Here is a 23,590-nt window from a genome sequence, read left to right as displayed (position 1 = left end):
AAGAAGAGAGACTAACCTTAATAATTTCCACAATTGTTTTTATTTTCCAATATTTTTTTGTAGTTGGGCCTGAAGTTTTTTTAAAAATATAACAAAACATAACATCTTAACTTTCCTAGTTGATTCCGTCAAAAACAAAAGTCAAACTAGTTGATTTATATAACTTTTGTCAACTAAATAAATAAATAAATAAAATAAAGGGCTTGATTGATTTTTTGGATATAAAAGACAAATCCCTATTCCTCCTCTTCATGCGTCCCATAGTTCCCCGTCACAATCGCACGTAGTGTAGTATCTTAACTCATCGACCAAGACCATCCTTTGTTTCTTTGGTCGTCTTCGTTCTCGTTGACTGTATTTGGCTTCTCAACGCTAATTAATCAAATTGCGAACCTTATATAATTGACCTTTGTTTTTTGACTTAGGCGGAGCCCTAAAATCAATTACTTTTTCTTCAGGTCAAAAATAGGAGGAGCTAGGAGGCTTTGGTCACATGCTCTGTTGAAAGAAAAATATGAATAATAATAAAGAAGTTCCTCAGAACTCTGTTGCTGTTTCTTCGTCATCGTCGGCACCAATAACTGTTATTTCTCCTCAGCAGGATGCTAATAATTTCATAAAGAAGAGACGCACTGCTTTAAGAAATAGAATGTAACATAATCATCTTCGCTCTCTCTTTATTGCCCTTATTATACATATGTTGTCTCATGATCTTATCTTTAATTTGCTATATTAACCATCATATATTCTTTCTCCAGTTATGCTATCGTAAGACACAAGCAGAAGCAGCATCAAATCTTTCTAGACAAGAAGAATCAGCAGCAACAGCAGCGTGTTGATGATGCCACGCAACGTGCTCTCTTAGAGAAGCAGGATCAACAGTGTATTGCGGCAACAAGAATGATTGAGGAAGAACTCCTCAAGTCTTCTCGATCATTTGAGGAGTACTTCGATTTAAGAACTTTTGACGCCCGTGTACGAACTATATTGCAACAGCTTGGAACAATGCTTTCTCAGCGGCGTGCTGCTGCTGCTGCCATGAATAACGGAGAGGCTCAATGTATTACATCTACCCGAGCGGTCCATACTTCCATAAGCGTTAGTAACTCTTTCCAATGCGGAAGAAGCCTTGTGCCAATTAATTGCACCACTGCAACAGCTGGAGGTACACATCTTTGATCTCTCCTGATTCTTTTTCAAATTATACTGACATGCTGTTCTTTATTTTGACTCTATACCTTATCATCTGCAGCATTTTCTATTGGGCCTGACATGCAGACACACCATTCTACTGGTGCTAATCACCAGATGGTTGAAGTTAATAGGCCGAATATGAACCAAATTACTTGTGGGATCTCTAGTCCTCTGATTACTGGATTTAACGGCAACTGTGTACCAGTTTCTGCTAATATACCCATGACTTCTCAAGACCTCTTCAATGCTACACATTTTTCAACTTTACCTCAACCTTTTCTGCAACCACCACCTGATCAGTCACACATGCATAGTAATCTCTCTCCCTATCTCTTACTATCTATTTCTTTTCGCTTTCACTTTTCTTTTATGCAATTCATGTAATGGTACGTTTCTGACAAGTTGCTTTCTCCCATGATAAGGATACTCAATGAGCAACGTTGCTTCTTTTGGTCAAAGTAATCCATATCCCTGTGGAGTTGTTATGTCATCTGGCTCAATGGCAGTTGCTCAGAATTCAATTCCATGGAACAACCCCAATCCTATGCAGGGACTTGACCCTACCGTCACAAGTTATCACTCAAACCTGCAACCAATGCAACAAACCCCATTGCCTAAACGTCAACTACATCATCCCCTGTGGAATACCAATTTCCAATCTGCTCCCAATAACAGAGACAATTTGCCTCAGGTCAGTCAACAACTCTCAAATCATGGGTCTCGCCAGCACCGAGGACAACACTCCCAAAATCTTTATCCTGGCCAACTCCAGAACCAAGATCGTTTACTTCCCAATCTGACTCAGCAAGCTATGGCTTTAGCTGCTCCTGTCATGCATGTACCAAGTAAACAGGTTAATGAAGATTGTGGTCAAACGTCTTCGAACACCGTTCTGCGGTGGATTCCGTTTATGTTCCATGCACGTCATTGCAAGGCTAAGAAAGATAAGTGTGCGAGCAAGTTTTGCTTTCAAGCCAGAAAGATAGTGAAACATATAGACTGCTGCAAGGTCCCTAACTGCAAATATAGGTATTGTCTTGGTACTCGGATGTGGTTAGATCATTTCAAGCAATGCAAAAGCATATCGTGCCGTACCTGTGTAGCTGTCAGAGAATACATGGAAAAGAATAAATACACAATTGTACCTCTCCGTAGAGCTAAGTGTAGCTCAGCTAGTTCAAAATGTCAACCCAAGAAATCCTCAAAATCCAGGCAAGCATATAAAAAAGGAGGTGCTGAAGCTCCATCTGTTGATGCTGATCTGCAACGCTCAATCAAGCGCCCGAAACTACATCGACCCTCCCAAAATATCACTCCCGAGACAAAGAGCATTTCGGTGACAGGATGTGGTGTTGTCTGTAAACCTCATTCCTTAATGAATATGCAAGAGAAAGATGGTTTGCAAAGCCTCAAAGTTGAGGCTATGCCTATGGACATTGATGTTCCTGGTGCTTCTGAGATTCCCGTTACCAGGGAGCTGGTGAAACATGTTGCTGAAGATACTCCCAAGGGTAATAATTGTGGTGGTTTTGCTATGGTTGAAAAAACTAGTTGCTTATTGGCACAAGGGAAATCCAAATGTATGAATGAAATGAGTGCACCAAAGGAAGAGAATGTGAAACAGTCTGTGGAAGTTGTAGATGCGTCTAAGATGGAAATCTCCTCACTTGTTGAATTGTTTACTCCTGAGCAAGTAAAGGAGCATATCCGCAGTCTTCGTCAGTGGGTAGGACAGGTAAACATTCAGATTTTAAAACTTCAATTCTTGTTTAACCTTTCTTGGTTTTCACAAGGTCTTATTTTTCCTACTCTGTATCCTTGTTCTGCTTTTTGTTTGTTTGAAAGTAACTAAGAATGCACATGGCTGTGAACGATACTAATTTTTTTGTTTCTTTGTAATTCTATTTTCAGAGTAAAACCAAGGCAGAAAAAAACAAAGCAATGGGGTGCTCCATGTCTGTGAATTCTTGTCAGTTATGTGCTGTTGAGTGGCTTGTATTTGAGCCAGTACCTATTTACTGCTCACCTTGTGGTATACGCATCAAGAAAAATGCCTTGCACTATAGTATTGCGGTTGGTGAGTCAAGGCACTATGTCTGTGCACCTTGCTACAATGAAGCGCGTGAAAAATTGGTTTTTCTTGATGGAACTTCTATACCGAAAACAAGGCTTCAGAAAAAGAAAAATGATGAACAAGTTCCGGAAGGGGTATGTATGCCTCATGATTTCGGAAATTTGTTTCTTCCTTTGTTTTTTTTTTTCTTTGTTTTCTTTTTTTGTGTGTGTCTGAACCAAACCAATGGTTTTCTGCAGTGGGTGCAATGTGATAAGTGTGAAGCATGGCAGCATATAATTTGTGCTTTGTTCAACAGCCGAAGAAATCATGGAGAATCCACCAAGTACACTTGCCCTAGTTGCTATATACAAGAGGTGGAACAAAGAGAAAGAAGACCATTACCACTAAGTGCTGTTCCGGGGGCAACAAGTTTACCAGTTACTTCTCTTAGCAAGCATCTAGAGGAGCGGTTATTCAAAAAGTTGAAGGAGGAAAGACAAGAGAGGGCTAGACTTCAAGGAAAAACTTATGAGGAGGTGATCTCTAACTCTTTAAGGCTGTCAACTGTTTTATGCTTTTGTTCTTTTACGATACATGAGCTTTAGGTTCACTTGAACAGCCTGGAGCAAATTTTGTTATAATAACCATCTACCTTCATTATTGATATATCAGGTCCCAGGAGCTGAATCACTTACTGTCAGAGTTGTGGCATCGGTTGATAAAGTATTAGAAGTAAAGGAACGTTTCCTTGAGCTTTTCCGTGAAGAAAATTATCCATCTGAATTCCCTTATAAGTCCAAGGTAGCAATGGTTCATGGTATTTGTTCTTATTCATTTTCATGATGCTTGTTTGTCACTTACAAGATGTATTTTCTTTATATATTTCAGGCCATTTTTCTGTTTCAGAAGATTGAAAATGTGGAAGTATGCTTGTTTGGTATGTTCGTTCAGGAATTTGGGACAGACTCTGGACCTCCCAATGAGCGGCGGGTATACCTTTCTTATCTGGACTCTGTTAAGTATTTCAGACCTTTCGAACTGTGTCTGGAGAAGCCCTTCGCACCTTTGTGTACCATGAAATTCTGGTAAGCCGTTTTATCTCTAATCCCATCTTCTTTAGGTTTCGTGTTTTGCTTCACGAGTACATGAAACTTATCATTGTTACGAATTTGCAGATTGGTTATCTCGATTATTGTAAGAAACGTGGTTTTACAAGCTGCTATATATGGGCATGTCCTCCACTTAAGGGTGACGATTACATTCTTTACTGTCATCCTGAAATCCAGAAGACTCCAAAGACCGACAAACTAAGGGAATGGTATGAGATCGCGACTGTTCTGTTTTTACTTGTTTGTCAGTGTTATGTACATTTGTTGGCACTAATCACATTCCTACCTTTTCAGGTATTTGGCAATGTTAAGAAAAGCTTCAAAAGAAGATGTGGTCGTTGAATGCACAAACCTCTACAATCATTTTTTTGTCCAGTCTGGTGAATGTAGAGCTAATGTAACTGCTGCAAGGTTGCCATATTTTGATGGAGATTACTGGCCAAGTGCTGCTGAGGATTTACTACGCCAAATGAACCAAGAAGATGATGGTGAGACAAAGTTACATAGAAAAGGATTGACCAAAAAGGTCATATCGAAAAGAGCCCTAAAAGCCGTTGGCCAGTTGGACCTTTCTCTTAATGCCTCCAAGGATCGACTTATGATGCAAAAAGTAACTTCTTATTTCTCCATTCCACTATTATGATCTTGCTTCCACCAGCTTTTATTTATTTGTTCTGTTTTTCTGTAGCTCGGTGAGACCATTTGTCCGATGAAGGAAGATTTTATAATGGTTCATTTGCAACATTGCTGCAAGCATTGTACCACTCTCATGGTATCTGGAAACCGGTGGGTCTGCAATCACTGCAAGAATTTTCAGATCTGTGACAAGTAAGATCTCTGCTACATATATGATCATACTCAGGCTATATAATACTTCAAATCATTCGACTAAACAACTGTCTTTCAACCATAGGTGTTACGAAGTGGAACAGAACCGCATAAATATAGAGAGACATCCGATTAATCAGAAAGAGAAACACGCGCTATTTCCTGTAAGTTTCTAATGGTGGTTAGAGATTTAAGAGTTTCATTCTCTCCTTTTGTATCTTAGAAACTGACAAGGTGTGGATCTTTGCAGGTGGCCATCAAAGACGTTCCCACCAAGATTGAAGACAAAGATAACAACCTCGAGAGCGAATTTTTCCATAATAGACAAGCTTTCCTGAATCTTTGCCAAGGAAATAACTATCAGTACGAGACTCTCAGGCGGGCGAAACATTCTTCCATGATGATTCTCTATCATCTCCACAACCCCACTGCCCCTGCATTTGCGACGGTTTGCACCATCTGCCAACAAGAAGTTGAAAACTCTCAAGGCTGGCACTGTGAAGTTTGTCCGGGCTATGATGTCTGCAGTGCCTGTTACTCAAAGGACTCTATAAACCATTCACATAAACTGACAAGCCGTTCATCTTCTACGGATAGTACTGTTGTACAACAGAACGGGCAAGCTAGTCAGAGTTATCAAGTCAAGCTTGAGAAGGTATCTTCTGATAAGCCCTTTACCTATATTTAGATTGTTTATGTGTGTGTGTAGCTGCCAGAAACAGAGGAATAAAGCTCGGTGGTTTGTTGATATTTGCAGTTAAAAAAACTGCTAGTACATGCAGCTACATGCCGCTCTACACAGTGCCAATATCAAGGTTGTCGTAAGAGTAAGATGCTCTTCAGACATTGTATAGACTGTACGACTGGAGATTGCCCCATTTGTAAGGGATTGTGGAGTCTCCTCAAACTCCATGCCCGCAACTGTAGAGATTCCAAGTGCACTGTCCCCAAATGCAGGTACATAGAGTTTTTTTCACATGCTTTTACACTGATTAAACAACTTGTCATATATAGATAGATAGCTAACTCTTTGGTGTTGCATCTCCGTTGAACAGCGGTTTGAGAGCGATTAGTAGAAGGAAGCAGCAGCAGGCAGACAAAAGGCGTAGAGCTGCTGTAATGGAGATGATGCGGGAAAGGGCCGCTGAAGCCACCCGCACTGGCTGACTCATCTGATCAATTACATGCCAGCTGCATTCTCAACAAAAACAAGAGACTATTTTGTAGACTATTATTGCATAGAATTAAAGGAAGACTAGAAGCAAAAGGAGGAGCTTTTTCGTCTCTTCAGCAGGTAGCTAATTATAAGTTAAGATTAGAGGAGGCACATAGGATGGTACATATTTGCCAAATATAAGATGTCGGTTGTGGTGGATTTTTTATTTGAAGTCTCTTTCATATTCTTTGTTGATTGATTCTTTTGTAAATAACTAAAGGAATTTGACAATCTATTTCTTTTATAGGATCATATAGTAAACACAAGTACACAATGGACCTTATTTACAACAGATAGACCTCAAAAGTGACTACTTACTACTACCTTGAAGGATGTTCAGTTTTCAATTCTTGGACGTTTCGGGGAAGTTTCACATTTGTCGGCGTTAACTTCAGATGCATTGGTTTTACAAGATTAGTGTTGTACTTACAAGATCTTTTCCAAGTACTTAGTATATATGTTCTTCTATCCGTAGTTGTAGTGACATCTGTACCTACTCACCCAGCAGTAACATGTACATGAATTGGTTGAGAGCAAATCTTGAATGAAACCTTATCACCAATGTTAGAGTTTTACCTCGAGCTGTTCATGCAATTGCTTCTGTACTTCCATCTGCAGACGGAGCTTCTGCTAACTGTACGGCTCTGCACAAAAAGTAAACAGAAAAACTTTTAAGAAAATGTTTGAAAACATATCCCACAATCCAAAAGTTATTCGAAGCTGCTTTCTTCTCTTCTCAATAAAAAAAAACAATGAATCAATAAATAAACTTTCTCAGATGATCATATATGAACTAGAAGCAGATGAGGGAACAAGTTACCTTGTTTTCTCTCTGGCATATACTTGGCTAGTCTATACTTCTGCAAGGAAAAAATACAGCTTCAAAGATAATTCAGCTTATGTAGTTGAAATTTCTGTCAGGGTCAGATGGCTTTTCACTTGATAGATGGTCAAACTCTCAACATTCATTAGCTTCATAGCAGCCTTAGGAGTTGTCTCTACATACTATGAATTTTGACTTCGCCGTTTTCCGTCCCCGTTTCTAGTTCCCGTACCCGTTTTGGTGCTACTTAGTCTTTTAGGCCCTTGAAGCTTGTTCACTGCCTCTAGAAAATGCTCATGGAGCTCAGGACTCTATCTTATTCTTGGCTTGTGGTTAATCGCTGATCCTAGAGAAGGCTCTGCGGTGACAGACAACGCTGCAGGAACAGAGTTTTGGTCAGGATTCACTTGGTAGCTAGCAAGTTAAAGGAGAGAAACCAACAAACTCTTTATAGATGAAAAAGAACTAAACTCACATCACGCCTGTGGGTTTCAGCACGGTCTGTGATGGCCAACTCAAGCTCATCAGACAGAAACTGCAATTCCATTTGCTCTCGAGAATGAACCTTTTGAGAAATCTCGAGTTTCTAATGGCATATTTGTGGTTTCTGTAGGACCGCGCAAAAATGAGTTCCAACAGTTTCAGGTGGCACAATGTGGAGAAAGTTATGCAATGGAGATAGAGACAGATAGGATGAACGATAAACATTGTTTCATCCATCCATGGATAATAAGCAGCTATGGCTGTTCATCAAGCGACAGGGAAAATACTATGATCTAAGAAAGAGTGTATTAATGTTTGTTTGTTCATAATTTCATACACTAGACTAGAGTGTTCAATTGCTTGAATTACCATGGGCCTGACCATTGTGTATATATACCATAGGCCCAATAAAGTAAGCTCAAACTAACGTCCAGGGGATTCAATAAACGGAGAAGACAATTAAGCCCACCGGTTAGAGGCAGAATATCCACTCTGAACCGACTCAAACCAAAATCACCTGTGGAATTCAAACCAAATCAACATTTTTTTTAAGAACCAAGATTTGCAGTAGCCGATATATTTGATGCAAGAAACTATTGAATAATGAAGTTGGATAGATTTCAACTACAAAATACATTTTCTGTTAAATTTTGAAGGTATAACTTTAAAGAGGAAATTGATAGTCCGGTTTATTACTGGCCATATATCAAATTGGATCAGCTATTGGTACTGGTGTATCCGGTCCTCCTTAGTCATGAACCATTAGTCTCTCTATAGTATCAGAATATTTGTTTCTTTGTGGTTTTCTCCACATATTTGCTATTAGAACAAGTATTGTGTGATTGTGATTGTCACAGAATCAATAGAGTCAATCGTTGCCTTATGGCCCTTATCCATTTTCTCTGACACTTCATTTCTTCCATATCTTTTACATGAATTAAAACGACAGGTTCTTTCGATTTCATTATGTGGCTTGCCTCAATTTATGGTTCTAGATCACAAATCGAGTCTGACCTGTCAATAGTTTGGTCATGTTCTTGTTGTATATAAACACCCATTGATTTAACACAAAGAGGGCAAAGTTGTAAGAAAATAAAAAAAGGGGTCAAAAAGAACAAAAAATCAAATTTTGGGGGGGCGACACCATAAAATAAAGAGAAAAAGCAGAGTCCAGAATCCGTTGCCTTGCCCGCATCTGCAACTGGAAAACACAAAAACAGACGCCACGATGGATGAATGATTTCGCAAATCGTCGAGATTTTGGAATTCGATGAAGAGCGTATCAACCTGGGCTTTGTCTTTCTTCTCCGACGAACTTTCTCGGCGAGCTGTTTCCGATTGTTATTTATGGACCACCGCGATTTCGCTTCTCTTAATCCTTCTCCTTCATATCTTCTTTTCCACTAAATTTCGCTTCTTCACTTCTGCTCCTTCTTCTTCTTCTTCTTCTTCTTCTTCTTCCTCTCCCTCTACAGAATCAGTTCCCGCGAACTCTCAATCAAGGTAAAAAGGTTTCTCAATCAAATGTTTAATTACTCACTTTGGCTAATGAAAAAAACTAATCCTTTTTTGCTTAAAGTGCGTTTGATTTTTGAAATGTTTAAACTTTGAAGGATTCTACTTGAGTGGAATTGTCTTTAGGCTTTATGTGGATTGGTTTCATTGAGCTACCAGATTCCTCTTATACATTTTTTTGCAGGATATCCAAACTAGTCTCTGATGAAGATTTGAAATTTCTGATCGAGAATTTGGAGGAGGAAACAAATGATTCCACGGAGATATGGGAACATGTTATTCACAAAAGCAACGATCGCATTTCATACTCTGCTAAACGCTGCAAACCCAAAGTAGTAACTTACTTTCAAAAGTGTCTTTTTAGTCTTTTATTATTCTGATTACTGAGTATCCTTTTGGCTCTATTATTAGGATGGCGGTGGTCCTATGAAGTACCTAAGTGTCACGGTCTTCGAGGGTTTCTCTGCAGAGATTGTGAGGGACTTTTACATGGACAATGATTATAGGAAACTATGGGATAAGACTGTGGTTGAGCATGAGCAGTTGCAGGTTGATAGTAATACTGGAATTGAGATTGGTCGCACCATTAAAAAGTTTCCCTTGTTGACATCGAGAGAGTACGTTCTAGCTTGGAGATTGTGGCAAGGAAAGGAGAAGAAGTTCTACTGTTTCACAAAGGTCAAATTCAACCAAAAAACCTCTCTCTCCCTCTATCTGTCGCAATTTGTTGTTGCTTCTTTACTTATCATTTTGCTCTTTGGTTACTATTAGGAATGTGATCACAATATGGTACCACAACAGAGGAAGTATGTACGTGTAAGTTACTTTAGATCTGGTTGGCGAATCAGGCAAGGCAAGTGGATTCACCTAAAAGTTCTAGTCAGTGTTGTTTGAATACCATATAACCAGATATTGATTGATCATGGTGAACACGGTCCTTAGTTTCTTTTTTCAGTTTCTGTTGTCAGCATTCTTTCTACCTTTGATACTTATCTGACTGATACCTTTGACACACTTGCTGCAGTTCCCGGTAGAAATGCGTGTGAGATCAAAATGTTTCACCAGGAGAATGCTGGGTTAAATGTTGAGATGGCCAAGCTCGCCTTCTCAAAAGGCATATGGAGTTACGTTTGTAAGATGGAAAACGCTCTTTGTAAATACATAGCAACCAGTCATAGAACCCAAGGACCCATTCTATCTGCTGTCACCTTAATGAAAGAGGTGAGATTCATATGAAAATTCTGTTCTGTAAAATGGTATTTAGTGTCCTGAAAATATGCTTAAAGCAACCGGTTGGGTTGGGTCTTCACTGACATTGATTGTTGTATCTTCAGGTTCCATCAGAGTTAGAAACTGGGACAGATAATGTCACAGGCTCCATGGAAACAAGTAGTGGTGAAGGAGTGTTGAGTCATGTTGTAGCCGCCAAACAGAAGAAAAAAATGAGAAAGCCATCAACGAAACTGATAGCAAAAGGTCTAGTACTTGTGGGCGGTGCGATCTGCTTGTCCCGTGGTCCCTCAGCCTTAGGTGCTAAAGTCGCATTGGCTTACCTCTTGACGAAGCTGAACAAACGTGGAACTTCTCTGAATCAGACCACCCAGACCACCACCATTTAAGTAAATTTCTCCTGAACTCTGGTAGCTTTTGGTATCAAATTGTTGTACCACAGTAGTACTACCACTAGCGTATACAAAATGCAAGTCGGTGTTGATATGAATGTAAAAGCATACATTATAAACATACAAGCCTAAAGGTTATCATTCTTGTAATTGTATGTACTATGTAAGGTCTTTATCCCAATCAATCTTTACTTGATTCTTGAGTCACTACAAATTGTTCGATTGTAGTTGATATTGGGACAGATGAACATTAGTGACATTAAAGTTGAGACTAAAGAGAAAGCTTATGAGGTCTACTTTTAGCCCTTCTTTTTGGAAGTTGTAGCAACTATAGCTCAACCCTAGATGCTAAGCGGCGAGTGAAGAGTCCAACACCACAATAAATAGAAGACCTTTACTATGATATTATCTCATTACAAAACTGAAACGTTTTTTTATCTTGACAACAAAAGGAAAAAAAATGAAAAGAATAACAAAACTTTTGGCCTCCCACTCTCTCAAAAGTTTGATGGCCAAGAAAAACAAGCGTTCCCAACAGAAGAACAAGTGTCTCAAACCGGAGAAAGATCCATCGACGGTGAAGAGATTGTTGGAAGATCCGCCGAGGAAGAAAAGATATCTACAACCATTGGAAAATCCACCGACGGAATCTTATGGCGACGACGAGAAAATGGAGACTGAGGAAGAAGGAGAAAAATATCTTGGTAAGAATCTTCCGGCTTCTGCTTTTATCATCGTTGCTGCTGAAAGGCATGACTCCGATTCATATTCTGAAACCGAGCTGGAGAAGAAGATTTGCGGTTCCGTTGTTGTAGCCAAGATGAATGATGATAAGATGGTGTCAACAGATACCAAAAAGAAGTATTTTCAAAGAATATTGAGTGATGATGATAAGATCGTCTTGTTGCAAGGCATGGTTGATTTCCAGAATGATAAAGGGACGATTTCTTATGATGATATGACTGGTTTTATTGATACGGTGAAGAACATCATTAGCTTTCAAGCGAATAGTCGTCAATTCACTACCAAAATCCGTCGTTTGAAAGACAAGTTTGTACAGAAAAGGAACAAAGGTGTAGATGAGAACTCTCTAGCAAATGTTGAAATATATGAAATCTGAATACTTGTGGCTAAAGACAAGATTTTTGATGAGGTCAACTCGATGATCACTGGAGCAAATTAAACAAGTCTGAATTTAGAATTGTAATGCATCCTTTTTCATTTTCATCCCTTATGACTCTGTTTTTTCTATTTGGTTCTTTTTTTTTTGGTTTTTGATATTTGGATTTTGTTGCTAAAAACATTATGAAAGAACGGCAGATTAGATTTTAATGCATACAATTGTGTTTAAATTGTGGTCAAGGTTTATGGTATAAATTTGGTAAAAATACTCTCATTTTGGTTAGGCTCAATGAGTCATTTTGTTGCCAAGTTTAAAGATTACATGGTTCTTTCAAGCTGATTTCAACACTCATCAATGTCTAAGAGCATTGGCCTCAAAATCCGCAGAGCCAAGAAGAAGAAAAAGAAAAATCATAAAAACAGAGACCGTAGAGTGGCAGCGAAGAAGAATAAGAACAAAGATGCACCTCATGAAACCGATGCAAGTACAATTGACAAAGCTGCAACTAGTAACTTCACAAACCGGACATTATTCTTTGTTGCTGCTTGAATTTGTTCTACTAATTTGTTGTTTCTCCTTATTTGCAAGGTACATCCGACATGCATGAACATGATGATGATGGAACTGGTGACTACTCAAACCAGCTTTAACTCAATTTTTGGCTCTGCCACCACAAACAAAGATATGTAAGTAAAGCTAAAGCTGGGACAAACTCCTATTATCGGAAAATGGGTAGAAAAACCCCCACCTTTCCTCCAAACATATTAAAAACTCTCAACTTTTTTTTTTTAAACTCTCACCTATTATTAATAAACTAAACTTAAATTCAAACAAATCATTATATTAAAAACAGCAATAAAATTTCTTTTAATTTCTGATTTATTTTTTCAATTCGATTTGCAATTTCTAAGATTAAGGTTTTTGCTATATAAAATTACATTTACCATTTAATTAAGATTAGAAAAATCAGTTTTGTTACCACTAGAAGTTATGTTATGTAAACTACAAAAATTTATAGGATAACACATTTAATATTTTGGTTTGTTCGAGTTTTTTTAGGTTTTGATTTAATATATATTAACTTTTCACCTTACACACAATGCCGTCAGATCCAGCATTATACCTCCAGCTACTGAGAAATTAATGGTCTTTCGGACATCACCCTCTTAACGACCAATACAGAGTAATCTGCTCAATTGCGCCAAACCTAACGACAATGCCAGAGCATTGGGTCTTTGTCCCAAAACCTCATGAAGTAGGTTCATGGAAAAAGGTTCCATCAGACTTTTGTCCTTTCATACCGGTCCGACGAGGACAGTGTATCAATGGGGTTACATATTACCTAGCTTGGATTGACATGTATAATTCTGTGCTTGTGAGTTTCGACATAAGATCGGAAGAGCTCACAATGAGCCAAATACCTCGGAGGGACGACGGAGATGGATCCAGGAAGAATGTGAGTCTTATAGAGTATGGTGGAAAAGTTACTCTTCTTGACTCTAACCATCTTAGAGACAAGGGGATGTTGGTTTTAAGGGTTCTGGAAGATGCCGGGATCAACAAGGAATGGTCCAAAAAGACTATGGTTTTGCATCCTTATCAGCTGCATTTAGTCCAAGTAGACATTATATTCAACGTAAACGGTACAAGTCAAAGTGGCAAGCTTGTCTTGATACCACAGGTTTTGGTTTCTCCCTTTCACATTCTTTGTTATGATCTACAAAGAAACGATATGAGAAAGATTGAAATCAAAGGTATACCGGACAACTGGTTTCGTAAACACAAATTAGATTAGACATTTTGACGTCATGTTCATGGATCACAGTGAGAGCGTCATCTACTTGGAGTCTTGAATTTAATCCTATCTTCTTTACTATCTCTACTAATTAATGTATGCTTTTTTAGTTTGTGTGTTTTAGAATCAATCAGTGTTTACTAATAGCTAATAATAATATCAAAAGAAATGTGAGCTGTTACGTACATTGTGTGTTGTTATATCTTTGGTGGTCGTCGAGATCTCATAGTTGGCCAACTAACTTGAATTAAAATTTCTATACAAATATCAAAAGAAACACAGAGTTAAAATCTTAACAGTTTAAGTTATGTATTTCTCTTACTTATTTCTAGTGTATTAGTATATAATATAGTTAATCTTGTAATTTGAAGATATAATAATAATAGAATTACAGTAGTAACTTGTAAGATTTGGTTTTCTTGCATATTGCTTCCTCAAAATATGTAGCTATTTATAAATATGAACAATCTCATTAGTTTAGATATTATGAAAGAAATGTGGGGTGTTGCACTGAGTTTTGTTATAGCTTTAGTGGTCGTCAAGATCAGTCTCTGGCTCTATAGATGGGCTAACCCTAACTGCTCCGGCAAACTACCTCCAGGTTCAATGGGGTTTCCGGTGATCGGAGAAACCGTTGAGTTCTTCAAACCTTACAGTTTCAACGAAATCCATCCATTTGTCAAGAAAAGAATGTTCAAGTTGGTTTTCATTAAATCTGCAGGTTTCAAGAATCTGTCTGATTTCTCTTCTTTCTTCTCTAATCTTTCTCTGGTTTTTGCTTCAGGCACGGTGGTTCATTATTCCGGACGAATATCCTCGGCTCTAAAACGATTGTTTCGACAGATCCGGAAGTGAACTTTGAGATTCTCAAACAAGAGAACAGGTGTTTCATCATGAGCTATCCAGAAGCTCTTGTTAGAATCTTTGGGAAAGATAACTTGTTCTTCAAGCAAGGCAAGGACTTCCACAGGTACATGAGACATATTGCTCTGCAGCTTCTTGGCCCTGAGTGTTTGAAGCAGAGATTTATACAACAAATCGACATAGCAACAAGCGAGCATCTCAAATCTGTCTCCTTCCAAGGCGTTGTAGACGTCAAAGATACTAGTGGAAGAGTATAATTAATAAGACCTAAGTCCATCTAGTTGACGCGATCAAATGTCTACCTTAATCACTTTTCTTTTTTGATAAGGTTTATATCTTGTTTTTATTAATGCAGTTGATATTGGAACAAATGATCCTGATGATCATAAGTAACATCAAACCTGAGACTAAGAGCAAACTGATAGAGAGTTTTAGAGATTTCAGCTTTGATTTGGTTAGGTCCCCTTTTGATCCTTCTTTTTGGAACGCTCTTTACAATGGTCTTATGGTAAGATCTCTTGTCCATAACTTGTCAGCTCAAGGATTTTGTCTGGTTATTAAACATTCTGGATCCACTTTTCTATGTAAAGGCACGCAGCAATGTGATGAAGATGCTAAAAAGAATGTTCAAAGAGAGGAGAGAAGAAGCAACATCGGATGACTCAAAATATGGAGACTTCATGGAGACAATGATATATGAGGTGGAGAAAGAAGGCGATACGATCAACGAGGAAAGATCAGTAGAGCTAATACTTAGTTTACTGATTGCGTCTTATGAAACTACTTCTACTATGACTGCATTAACTGTGAAATTCATAGCTGAAAACCCCAAAGTGCTTATGGAGCTGAAGGTAACTTACTTAGAGAGATATCGAAGTTTGAATCTTTGTTCTTTGAAACGAGATGCTTAAGCTTATTTATGTTAAACAGAGAGAACATGAGACCATCCTCCAAAACAGAGCTGATAAAGAATCTGGAGTTACTTGGAAAGAATATAGATCCATGATGAATTTCACCCATATGGTAGCTTTTTGTTTTCTTATTATATACGTACTTGTTAAATAAATGAAATTCCAAACTCAACATTTAGTTGATTGTTGCAATTGCAGGTTATCAATGAGTCTCTTCGTTTAGGAAGTTTGTCACCTGCTATGTTTAGAAAGGCGGTGAATGATGTGGAGATCAAAGGCAAGTTTAGGTCTCTCTTTTGCGTCATAAAAATAACTATAAGTTTGTTACCAAATGATCTAATTCAAAATCGTGTTGTGGTTGCAGGGTATACAATTCCAGCAGGATGGATTGTATTGGTGGTTCCATCTCTTCTTCATTATGACCCTCAAATCTATGAACAACCATGTGAGTTTAATCCATGGAGATGGGAGGGGAAAGAATTGCTTTCTGGCTCTAAAACGTTCATGGCGTTTGGTGGTGGTGCAAGACTATGTGCAGGAGCAGAGTTTGCTAGGCTTCAGATGGCTATATTTCTTCATCATCTAGTCACAACGTATGACTTCTCTTTGATCGATAAATCTTATATCATCCGAGCACCCTTACTTCGATTCTCCAAGCCGATACGCATAACGATCTCCGAGAATCCTTTAAGTTCATCTCATCAAAATGCAAATCTTTTTTAGTATTGTGTTATGAATCCTAAAACATAAAAGACTCATGTGGAATATTCATAGTTATCGTAATCCTAATTAATCTCTAACGTAATGAATCCTAATTGCATCGGTGAGCGTGTGTATAAACACATACACTGCCTAGTGAAATATATTAACTTTCTTTATTATTCTGTCAAACAATTTCTTAGATTTGGGAAACCTAGCTAGCTAGCTAGAATCAGACAAGTATGAAGTCGGAAGACCTGAAAGCTGCTATTTGTGTGCTCATCGGACTTTTTCTCGTATTCCTCATAAATTTCGAATAAATTGTTTCCCAACATGTATTAAGAAGGTATAGTTACTACTTTCTGGTGAACATTATAACGAGTCTTTCTATACATGCAATTTAAACTTACAACACCTCTTTCCTCTTTTATCATTATTCTTTCTTCATACTTTCAGTTTCTGCAATTAGATGCTCATCAAAGACGGCATTCTTGGCTTGGAGATTACCATCGGAATCTTCCTCACTGCTCCATTTTCTTACGAATTTGGGAACCATGTTTTTTACATCTCGGGCCTCTGACACTTGATCCATATCACTAACTCGTTCGAACCGGACTGCACTCACTTTTCTGGCATTCCCTGCTAGTATCTGTCCAAAAATCTAAGTTATACTATGAATGTGGTGCAAGGGGAAGTAGTACTATGAATCCATGTACCTCTAGTCTATAAATTTGGTGCTTCTCCTTCTGATCTTGACGCTCGTGCTTACCCTCGTCTTGTTCATCATTCTCTTCCCAGTTTTCCTTTTCAAGAACTACCGTCACACTCTCACCTGTCTTTGGGATATACCCAAAGGCCTCACAGACAAAACCTGAGACTGTCTCATACTGATGGCCCTGCGAAAAGGGAAACAAAAGGATAGTTTATACTCTGCCAACAAGCAATCTTAAAGATCGGTTCTTCCTTCTAGAGGGACACACTAAAGACACGGCTACAGAGTATATTACCTCTGCCATCTTTATGTTGAGTTCTTCAGATAACTGGTCAATCGAAGTGTTGGCATCAACATCATATATCCCCTCTGCTCTCATCACGATATAACCCGTTTTCTTCTGAATTTCCTCCTATTGAGCCCAAAACAATGGAAGTGAGAAATTTGAATCTCCTCTGCTCTCAGATATAACCCGTTTTGTTCTGAATCTCCTACTATTCAACCCAACCTTGAAGAATGGCAACAAGCTGAAACTAGGATGAGCTTACCTTTGAATCGTTTTCATCAAATATTTCACCAACAATCTCTTCGACCACATCTTCAAGAGTTACTATCTGCATGGAGAGAAATTAGACAACCTTTCAAGAGAGCAGGAGAGAAAAAATAAAGTAAAGAAGAGGACAACCAGCAACATACTCCGATGGTTCCACCATATTCATTAAGAACAACTGCCATGTGAACCTTTCTTATTCTAAACTCTCTAAGAAGATTCCAAACTGACATCGAATCTGCAAATTATTGACATAACATCAAAGATTATTCCATGTGAACAAAGAATGTCAAAGGTATATGTATTAGATTAAAAGATTGAATGCATCTATGATTACCAGGGACAAAGAATGCAGGTTTATGTGCCATGTCCACCACAGTGGTACTTTCAAGCAATTTACCCTGCAAAACAGAAGAAAATATATAAATTCATTCCACAAAAGTGCACAACTATGGTGTCCTTATCAGTGAAAAGAAAACAAACACAAGAAACAGAAAATGAAGCAGCCAGACCTTTGGAACATAATCTAGGAGATCCATAGCATATGCAATACCAACTATGTTATCAATCCTCTGCTCAAAAACAGGAACCCTGTGAAGAAAACATTTGAGCATAACGAATAATCCTAATGGACGAAAAAGGGTCACTAAAAAGGCTGTGAAAATTTATAGACCTTGAGTATTGATGGGTCACCCAAAAGTTATGGAAGTCAACCAGGCTGCCGCTGCCATCTATTGCAACTACATCAACAAGAGGAGTCATCACCTCTCGAACATGCGTATCCTTTATCTCTAACACATTTTCAATCATATCCTGCAATATGTATCATGTGAACTATCACAAGTCTATGGTATAGACTCATCGAAAATCCATATATAACAAACTCATACCTGCTCTTCCTCTTCTATAGCCCCACTTAATTCTGCACCACGTAGCATTAGTTTCAATTCATCTTCAGTAACATATGGTTCACTGGCACCAAAAGAAAAATAGACTATAGGTAAGTTGCGTTAACTCTCTCTCAACAAGGAAAAAAGCACACTAATATATTTTGATTTGGACAGAAAACTCTAATCTGATGCATACCTCCGTCCTTTCAAACCAAGAATTTTCAGAATTCCCATCGAAAGATATGTTACTACTCTTCCAACAGGATATAATATCAAGGAAAGCCACGCCACTGGTCTGACCTAGATGCATAGTAAGTCAACATAAATCAGACTATTTCTTTTATCATGTGAGCATATTCTGTCTGTCAAGTCTTTGCTAATGATAACTAATTTAAACTTACCACAATCCTGGCAACCTCTTGAGCATTGTGAACCGCTACACTTTTCGGAGTTATTTCAGTCAGGAGTAATATGGCTACCTATAATCATTCACGACTCAAAACTTCCATCTCTATCTCAGTCAAGATAGTAACAAGTAAAATTTATATGTACCGTCATCACTCCTGTGGCTGCACTAACACCAGCTTCACCAAAAATAGCTGTTGCCGCTTTAGTGACCAAGGCAGTCGCCGCAATATTAACAACACTAAGAAAAATCCAAAGAACAAAGTTAAGAGACAAAACGATTCAAGCGAACATTAAAAAAAACAACATTCTAACTAATAGAAAAAACCATTACGTTGTTCCAATAAGTATGGTTGTCAAAAATCTGGTAACATCACTGCGGAGCATCCTGAAAACGCCATTTTCAGGCTCTTTTTCAGCCAACTCGCGCACCTGATACAAAACACATAACACTACCACATTTAAAGAACCATCCAAGAGACAAGAGCGTGAAGATACGAATAAAAACAGAACAGCTTATCATCATTGGCATTACTGAATCCAGGAGAGGAGTTATTTATTACCTTCCAGGGCCAGAGAGTGGTGATGGAAGTCTCTGCCATGGAGAAGAATGCTGATAAACCGAGAAGCACAGCTAAGATTAGACCTTGCTCTCTAAGAACCTTAAGAACCTGAGAAGTTTTTGGCCAAGCATTCTTCAACAACAATATACTCTTACTAAAAGCCACATCCACCACACTTGTTGATGCTAATACTTTCCCACATCCATAAAACAAAACTCCACACACCACTGCCCCTAAAACGATTCCCCGTTTCAGCAAAATCCTAATCGAATCGACTTTTTCGGTGGAATCGGAATGTTTCTGACTAATACCCACATGATCTCCAGTCGCACTCAACACAACAAACTGACATCTATGACTAAAGTCACATCCTTTTTGGAATCTAATAAAACTGGAATTGGACGGATTAGTGGAGAAACAGAGTGGGCGATGCTTGTTTCTCTGAAGAACTCTTACTGAAAAATTCGAGCTTTGGATACATGGTCTCGTGATACTTGAGTTCCTTCTGGTGACAATGAAAGAACGACCTAGAACAGATAAATCAAGTTCCATACGAATAGGAGGATAAACCGAAAATTCTCCGGCGATAGAGTTTACCAATTTCTTCCCCTTTTTAATTCTTGAGTACTGAGAGTATAACTTATACACCAAAAAAGATTGTGGCTGTTGGTCGAAACACCAATGGAACTGAGAGTTAAGATTTATCTGAGTTCGGAGTCACTCGTGAAATGTTTGCAGAGAAGAAGAAAGGCGGCGTCTTTTCCTCCGTCGAGCAGGTGACAGAAAGATAGTAAAATGACAATAATACCCTTATGCGCCGTTCAGCCATACCAGACCGGTTTAATTGGTTTGGTACCCAAAACTCGGTTGTCGAAACAACCCAAATAATTTACAGTTGGTAGTTCCTTTTCTAACACCACAGGGCACAGACAGATGGATGTGTGCTCTAAAAAAAAATTACTTGAAAAGATCAAGGAAACGAAGAAAGTGTGAATCTAATTTTGTGAAATTAGTTCTAAACAATAGTTTTTGTGATAATCAAAAGAGAATTGAACCAAAAAGTAACATTTTATTGAATTCTACAAGACTTGCAAAACTATTCTTCTATTTTTGCAGTGTTGGTAAGTGGCTCTCGGCTCATGTTTTGCTGCCCCTTTGATTGATAAGTCTCTCTCTTCTGTGGCATCTGAATTCATCTTCTCCTCAGATGCTACGTGCTCTGCTTCTTGCAGTTCCACAATTATCCTACAACTTGATCCAATATCTCTGGAGTCAGGCAACACTACCCTCTCTGGTGATTCTGTTTTCATCTTTTCCCTTAGCTCCTCTAGCTTCGGTACTTTTCTTTGCTCCTTGAGCCTCTCTGTCTCTCTAGCTTTGATATCTCGAGCTCCAAACGCCACATTTTTCCCAATGTTGAAGTAGAAATCACTCAAGTCCTTCTTCTTTGTAACATCATCTTTTTCCTCTCCAAGTTCACGCAATCTTTCTTCTGAGAGCCATTGATCTCGTTCCTCTAGTTTCCTTTTATAACTACCGGTTACAACCTTAACTTGATCTGGAAAAAGATGTTGCTCTTTGGCTCTCTCTTTCGCAAGCTTTCTCTCGTAAACTATCTCACGTTCTTTCTGTCTCCGGTCTGCCTTTTCCTTCATAAGCTGGTTATATATAGGCTTATTGCACTCTTGACGTTCATGTAGTCGTGGAAGAGGTGCTTCCTGTTTCGTGTCATCATAAACTTCATCGTAAGCAAAAGCACAAGGGTCTTCCTCCAAGGCTTTCTTATGCTGCTCCTCAAATTTCTTAAGAGACTTGGTCTTTGAAGCTTGACGAGAAATCTCCTTGTCCACATCGTTGTCTTCTTCATCTTCACCAAGTATTGGAGCAATAGGAAGAACTTTCTTGGACAGGGTCTTCCTCAGTTGCAATCCAAACTTGTTCATATTCAATGTTTCTTTTTTGGATAAAGTCGTCATCTTTCCCAGAACAACCAATTTCTACGAAATCAGAAAATTAGGGCACCTCGAAATCGATCCGCTAAAGCTACAACGATGAGCAAATCCTAATTAAGAGAAAATATGACCCAAAAACGCTATAATATCCGGCGTAGGGGGGCTTGATCTTGATACAATGGAGCTAGAATCGATTAGGGTTCCAAATCAAGTTTTCTTGCCTTAGACGTTGTCGACAGCTAATGCAAATAGGGCAAAATTCTACGAGCGAAATTAGTAACCTTTGAATGAGAGAAGAGAAATTCGAACCTCTCTCTCATTCGTGTGTTTTGATATAGAACCAAAAAAATGGAACCTGAAGCAATTTCCCAAAACGGAGCCCATTAAGTAGATCAAAGCCCAATAATATTCTTACCAAATATTAACTGGACCTAGAAAACTTAATTGGGCTTTTAAGAATAATTTGGTGAGTGTAGACAAAGTGGGTGAGGCTGTGCTTCATGGGATCAACTTTACAACTTCACATGACAAATAAGTATTAGCTAGATGCATTGACGTTAAGAAAATCCTATAGGTAATACCAAGTACAAGCGATATTAATCCACATACTAAACATTCATCTCAACATAGATGGTGAAATGTTAAAGCCTAAATGTCATCATGCATTAGAAAAACAAAAACCACACGAGGAAACAAGTTTCTTAAACTAGAAAAAGCATTAAAGATCAGCAACGTAGAGAAAAAAGAAAGACAGAAACGAGGTCAATGATGCTCATAGTAGAGCATTGTTTATCTCAGATGAGAGATACTTAAGCCTACTCCACAACGTCCGAAGATTGTTTCTTCTTCGACTTCTTGCTTGATTTCCTTACAACTTTGTCCACATTCTCCTGCGGGTCTCCGATAACAACATCGTGGTCAACGTTCCAAGAACTAGAAGCCACTTTAGTATCTTTTTTAGCCGGGGCCTTCTCCTTCTTTGTCCTTCCTTTCTTAGCAACCTTTAAAGATGTAGTAGCCTCATGATCAGCATCTTTTCCACCATTGTTCTTTGTACCAATCTTTTTCTCTACACAGATTAAACAATTTACGAGTTAATAGAACGTCCCTCGTAAGAAAATGAATATTCGAAAAATACTGAAATTATTGTTTGGAACAGGCGCCATTAATACAAGAATATTGGTAACTGGCTTTTCTCCTGTCGAGTTTGGGAAAAGATTCGGGAGTTGCATCAACACCATCTTTGTTTAGCCCTTCGTTCTCTACATCAGCAGATTGATTGATGTCTAAAAATTCAGCAGTTAAAAGTTTATTTGCAGCACTTGGACCTAATCAAGGTATAATATTGTAAGAATGTCTAGATATGAAAATCAGTAAACACAAAAAAGTTTACCTTGTACTATTGCTCCTAAACGAACATCATCTTTGTGACTCTCGTTCTCATCATCCACAAGTGCAAGATCATTCTCTTGGTCAGTCGTAGCAGCACTTTTTTCTCCCTTTTCAAGATCTATGGAACATAGAAAGATTATACAGATTAAGGGCACTCTCACGCCTCACAACTAATTCAGTTTCGACCGTTACTTCAAGAATAACATCACCCCTTTTAATGTCTTAATAAAATCAGATCATACAATCGAATGTAACTTGACTAATACTCTCCAATAACATCAACTATATACTCCATAGACAACAATAGAGAAAGAAAAAGATAGAGGTTACTTTTTCCTATTGTTCCTGTTGGTGACATTGCAAAAGGTTCAACCTCTCCTTTCCCACTTGAAAGATCCCCAAGAGATCGTTTCTTACGACTTCTTTTGGCACTATCCGAACTTTTTAGTTTTATTATCACCAGCTTGGGTTACCGGAGCTTTCTTAATAGTCAGATCATTGGTCTCTCAAGTAAATTAGGATTTGACAAAGCAGTTTCTCCAGTCAGCATCTTACCATTCTCCTCAACTCTCAGCACATCCACAAATAGAAACGATTCGTTGCTCCGGAAAGCCGTGTTCAAAGCCAGCGAACCAACTAAGTAAAAAAATTGACCACCACAGTTAACCTATAAAACAAAAAACAAATCTTCCTTGAGTTGTTGTTTCTTAAACAAAAAAAATGTCGGTGTGTATGAAGAAAACATTGTTACCTTCAAAGCAGAGATAGTGATGTTTCGAAAACTTGGGAAACACTATTCATACTCTTTGCAAATTTTCGCTGTAAATAAACAACCAAAAAAAACATTGGTTTTGTTAGAAAAGAAATGAAAAACTCAAAAATATAGAA

General features: G+C 38.3%; 8 protein-coding genes, 1 long non-coding RNA gene and 1 pseudogene across 14 annotated transcripts; 5 read left to right on the top strand and 5 right to left on the bottom strand.

The window, feature by feature from the left end:
- Positions 1-452: 452 nt before the first annotated feature.
- Positions 453-6,354, top strand: HAC4 (histone acetyltransferase of the CBP family 4; the record flags this gene model as incomplete). Of its 2 annotated transcripts, NM_104475.3 has the most annotated exons (16): positions 453-651; positions 759-1,165; positions 1,253-1,507; positions 1,617-2,929; positions 3,106-3,402; positions 3,508-3,786; positions 3,923-4,051; positions 4,139-4,240; positions 4,279-4,335; positions 4,426-4,568; positions 4,654-4,969; positions 5,048-5,187; positions 5,273-5,351; positions 5,438-5,842; positions 5,945-6,144; positions 6,243-6,354. In NM_104475.3, the coding sequence occupies 16 exons, from the start codon at positions 515-517 to the stop codon at positions 6,352-6,354; spliced, it is 4,371 nt and encodes a 1,456-aa protein (NP_564706.1). The 2 variants fall into 2 exon arrangements, with proteins under 2 accessions (NP_564706.1, NP_001319247.1); NM_001333753.1 differs by having other exon boundaries at positions 515-651; positions 4,139-4,284; positions 4,371-4,568.
- Positions 6,355-6,829: 475 nt separating this feature from the next.
- On the bottom strand, positions 6,830-7,773 carry AT1G55964 (annotated as a pseudogene). Its single transcript has 7 exons — positions 7,683-7,773; positions 7,474-7,647; positions 7,332-7,401; positions 7,224-7,270; positions 7,104-7,135; positions 6,980-7,033; positions 6,830-6,896 (listed from the first exon to the last, which is right to left on the bottom strand).
- Positions 7,774-8,595: 822 nt separating this feature from the next.
- On the top strand, positions 8,596-11,162 carry AT1G55960 (Polyketide cyclase/dehydrase and lipid transport superfamily protein). 2 transcript variants are annotated; one of them, NM_001333752.1, is made up of 7 exons: positions 8,788-9,212; positions 9,409-9,556; positions 9,636-9,698; positions 9,774-9,902; positions 9,996-10,077; positions 10,249-10,445; positions 10,559-11,162. In NM_001333752.1, exons 1-7 carry the CDS (start codon positions 8,980-8,982, stop codon positions 10,841-10,843), a joined length of 1,137 nt encoding a protein of 378 aa, NP_001322903.1. In that variant the 5' UTR covers positions 8,788-8,979; the 3' UTR covers positions 10,844-11,162. The 2 variants fall into 2 exon arrangements, with proteins under 2 accessions (NP_564705.1, NP_001322903.1); NM_104474.3 differs by having other exon boundaries at positions 8,596-9,212; positions 9,636-9,902.
- Positions 11,163-11,259: 97 nt separating this feature from the next.
- On the top strand, positions 11,260-12,088 carry AT1G55950 (DNA-binding storekeeper protein-related transcriptional regulator). The gene has a single exon (NM_104473.2). The coding sequence runs from the start codon at positions 11,307-11,309 to the stop codon at positions 11,964-11,966; it is 660 nt and encodes a 219-aa protein (NP_175991.2). The 5' UTR covers positions 11,260-11,306; the 3' UTR covers positions 11,967-12,088.
- Positions 12,089-12,358: 270 nt separating this feature from the next.
- On the bottom strand, positions 12,359-12,640 carry AT1G08077. The gene has a single exon (NR_139366.1). It is a non-coding gene; the product is annotated as an other RNA (long non-coding RNA).
- A 545-nt stretch (positions 12,641-13,185) lies between these two features.
- AT1G55947 (F-box/associated interaction domain protein) lies at positions 13,186-13,764 on the top strand (the record flags this gene model as incomplete). Its single annotated transcript, NM_001333751.1, has 1 exon — positions 13,186-13,764. The coding sequence occupies one exon, from the start codon at positions 13,186-13,188 to the stop codon at positions 13,762-13,764; it is 579 nt and encodes a 192-aa protein (NP_001323047.1).
- A 453-nt stretch (positions 13,765-14,217) lies between these two features.
- On the top strand, positions 14,218-16,463 carry CYP708A1 (cytochrome P450 family protein). Of its 2 annotated transcripts, NM_001333748.1 has the most exons (8): positions 14,218-14,462; positions 14,549-14,879; positions 14,984-15,136; positions 15,219-15,479; positions 15,559-15,651; positions 15,738-15,816; positions 15,904-16,132; positions 16,442-16,463. In NM_001333748.1, the coding sequence occupies exons 1-8, from the start codon at positions 14,224-14,226 to the stop codon at positions 16,458-16,460; spliced, it is 1,404 nt and encodes a 467-aa protein (NP_001319246.1). In that variant the 5' UTR covers positions 14,218-14,223; the 3' UTR covers positions 16,461-16,463. The 2 variants fall into 2 exon arrangements, with proteins under 2 accessions (NP_001319246.1, NP_001323049.1); NM_001333749.1 differs by having other exon boundaries at positions 14,222-14,462; positions 15,904-16,463.
- AT1G55945 (uncharacterized protein) lies at positions 14,562-15,154 on the bottom strand (the record flags this gene model as incomplete). The annotated part of the gene is made up of 2 exons (NM_001333750.1): positions 14,562-14,868; positions 15,030-15,154. The coding sequence occupies 2 exons, from the start codon at positions 15,152-15,154 to the stop codon at positions 14,562-14,564; spliced, it is 432 nt and encodes a 143-aa protein (NP_001323048.1).
- Positions 16,019-20,122, bottom strand: AT1G55930 (CBS domain-containing protein / transporter associated domain-containing protein). Of its 2 annotated transcripts, NM_104471.6 has the most exons (14): positions 19,359-20,120; positions 19,130-19,227; positions 18,943-19,036; positions 18,792-18,869; positions 18,587-18,690; positions 18,391-18,472; positions 18,174-18,313; positions 18,013-18,091; positions 17,838-17,901; positions 17,647-17,738; positions 17,499-17,564; positions 17,246-17,362; positions 16,955-17,134; positions 16,019-16,887 (listed from the first exon to the last, which is right to left on the bottom strand). In NM_104471.6, exons 1-14 carry the CDS (start codon positions 19,908-19,910, stop codon positions 16,672-16,674), a joined length of 1,962 nt encoding a protein of 653 aa, NP_175989.2. In that variant the 5' UTR covers positions 19,911-20,120; the 3' UTR covers positions 16,019-16,671. The 2 variants fall into 2 exon arrangements, with proteins under 2 accessions (NP_175989.2, NP_001321525.1); NM_001333747.1 differs by having other exon boundaries at positions 16,515-17,134; positions 19,359-20,122.
- Positions 20,123-20,342: 220 nt separating this feature from the next.
- On the bottom strand, positions 20,343-21,615 carry AT1G55928 (nuclear speckle splicing regulatory-like protein (DUF2040)). The gene has a single exon (NM_001036120.2). It carries the CDS (start codon positions 21,332-21,334, stop codon positions 20,438-20,440), a length of 897 nt encoding a protein of 298 aa, NP_001031197.1. The 5' UTR covers positions 21,335-21,615; the 3' UTR covers positions 20,343-20,437.
- Between the last annotated feature and the right edge of the window lie 1,975 nt (positions 21,616-23,590).

This window comes from Arabidopsis thaliana (assembly GCF_000001735.4).
Source record: "Arabidopsis thaliana chromosome 1 sequence".
NCBI classification, from domain to species: domain Eukaryota; kingdom Viridiplantae; phylum Streptophyta; class Magnoliopsida; order Brassicales; family Brassicaceae; genus Arabidopsis; species Arabidopsis thaliana.
The sequence above is the reverse complement of the archived record's forward strand: the minus strand, read 5'-3'. Positions and strand labels throughout refer to the sequence as shown.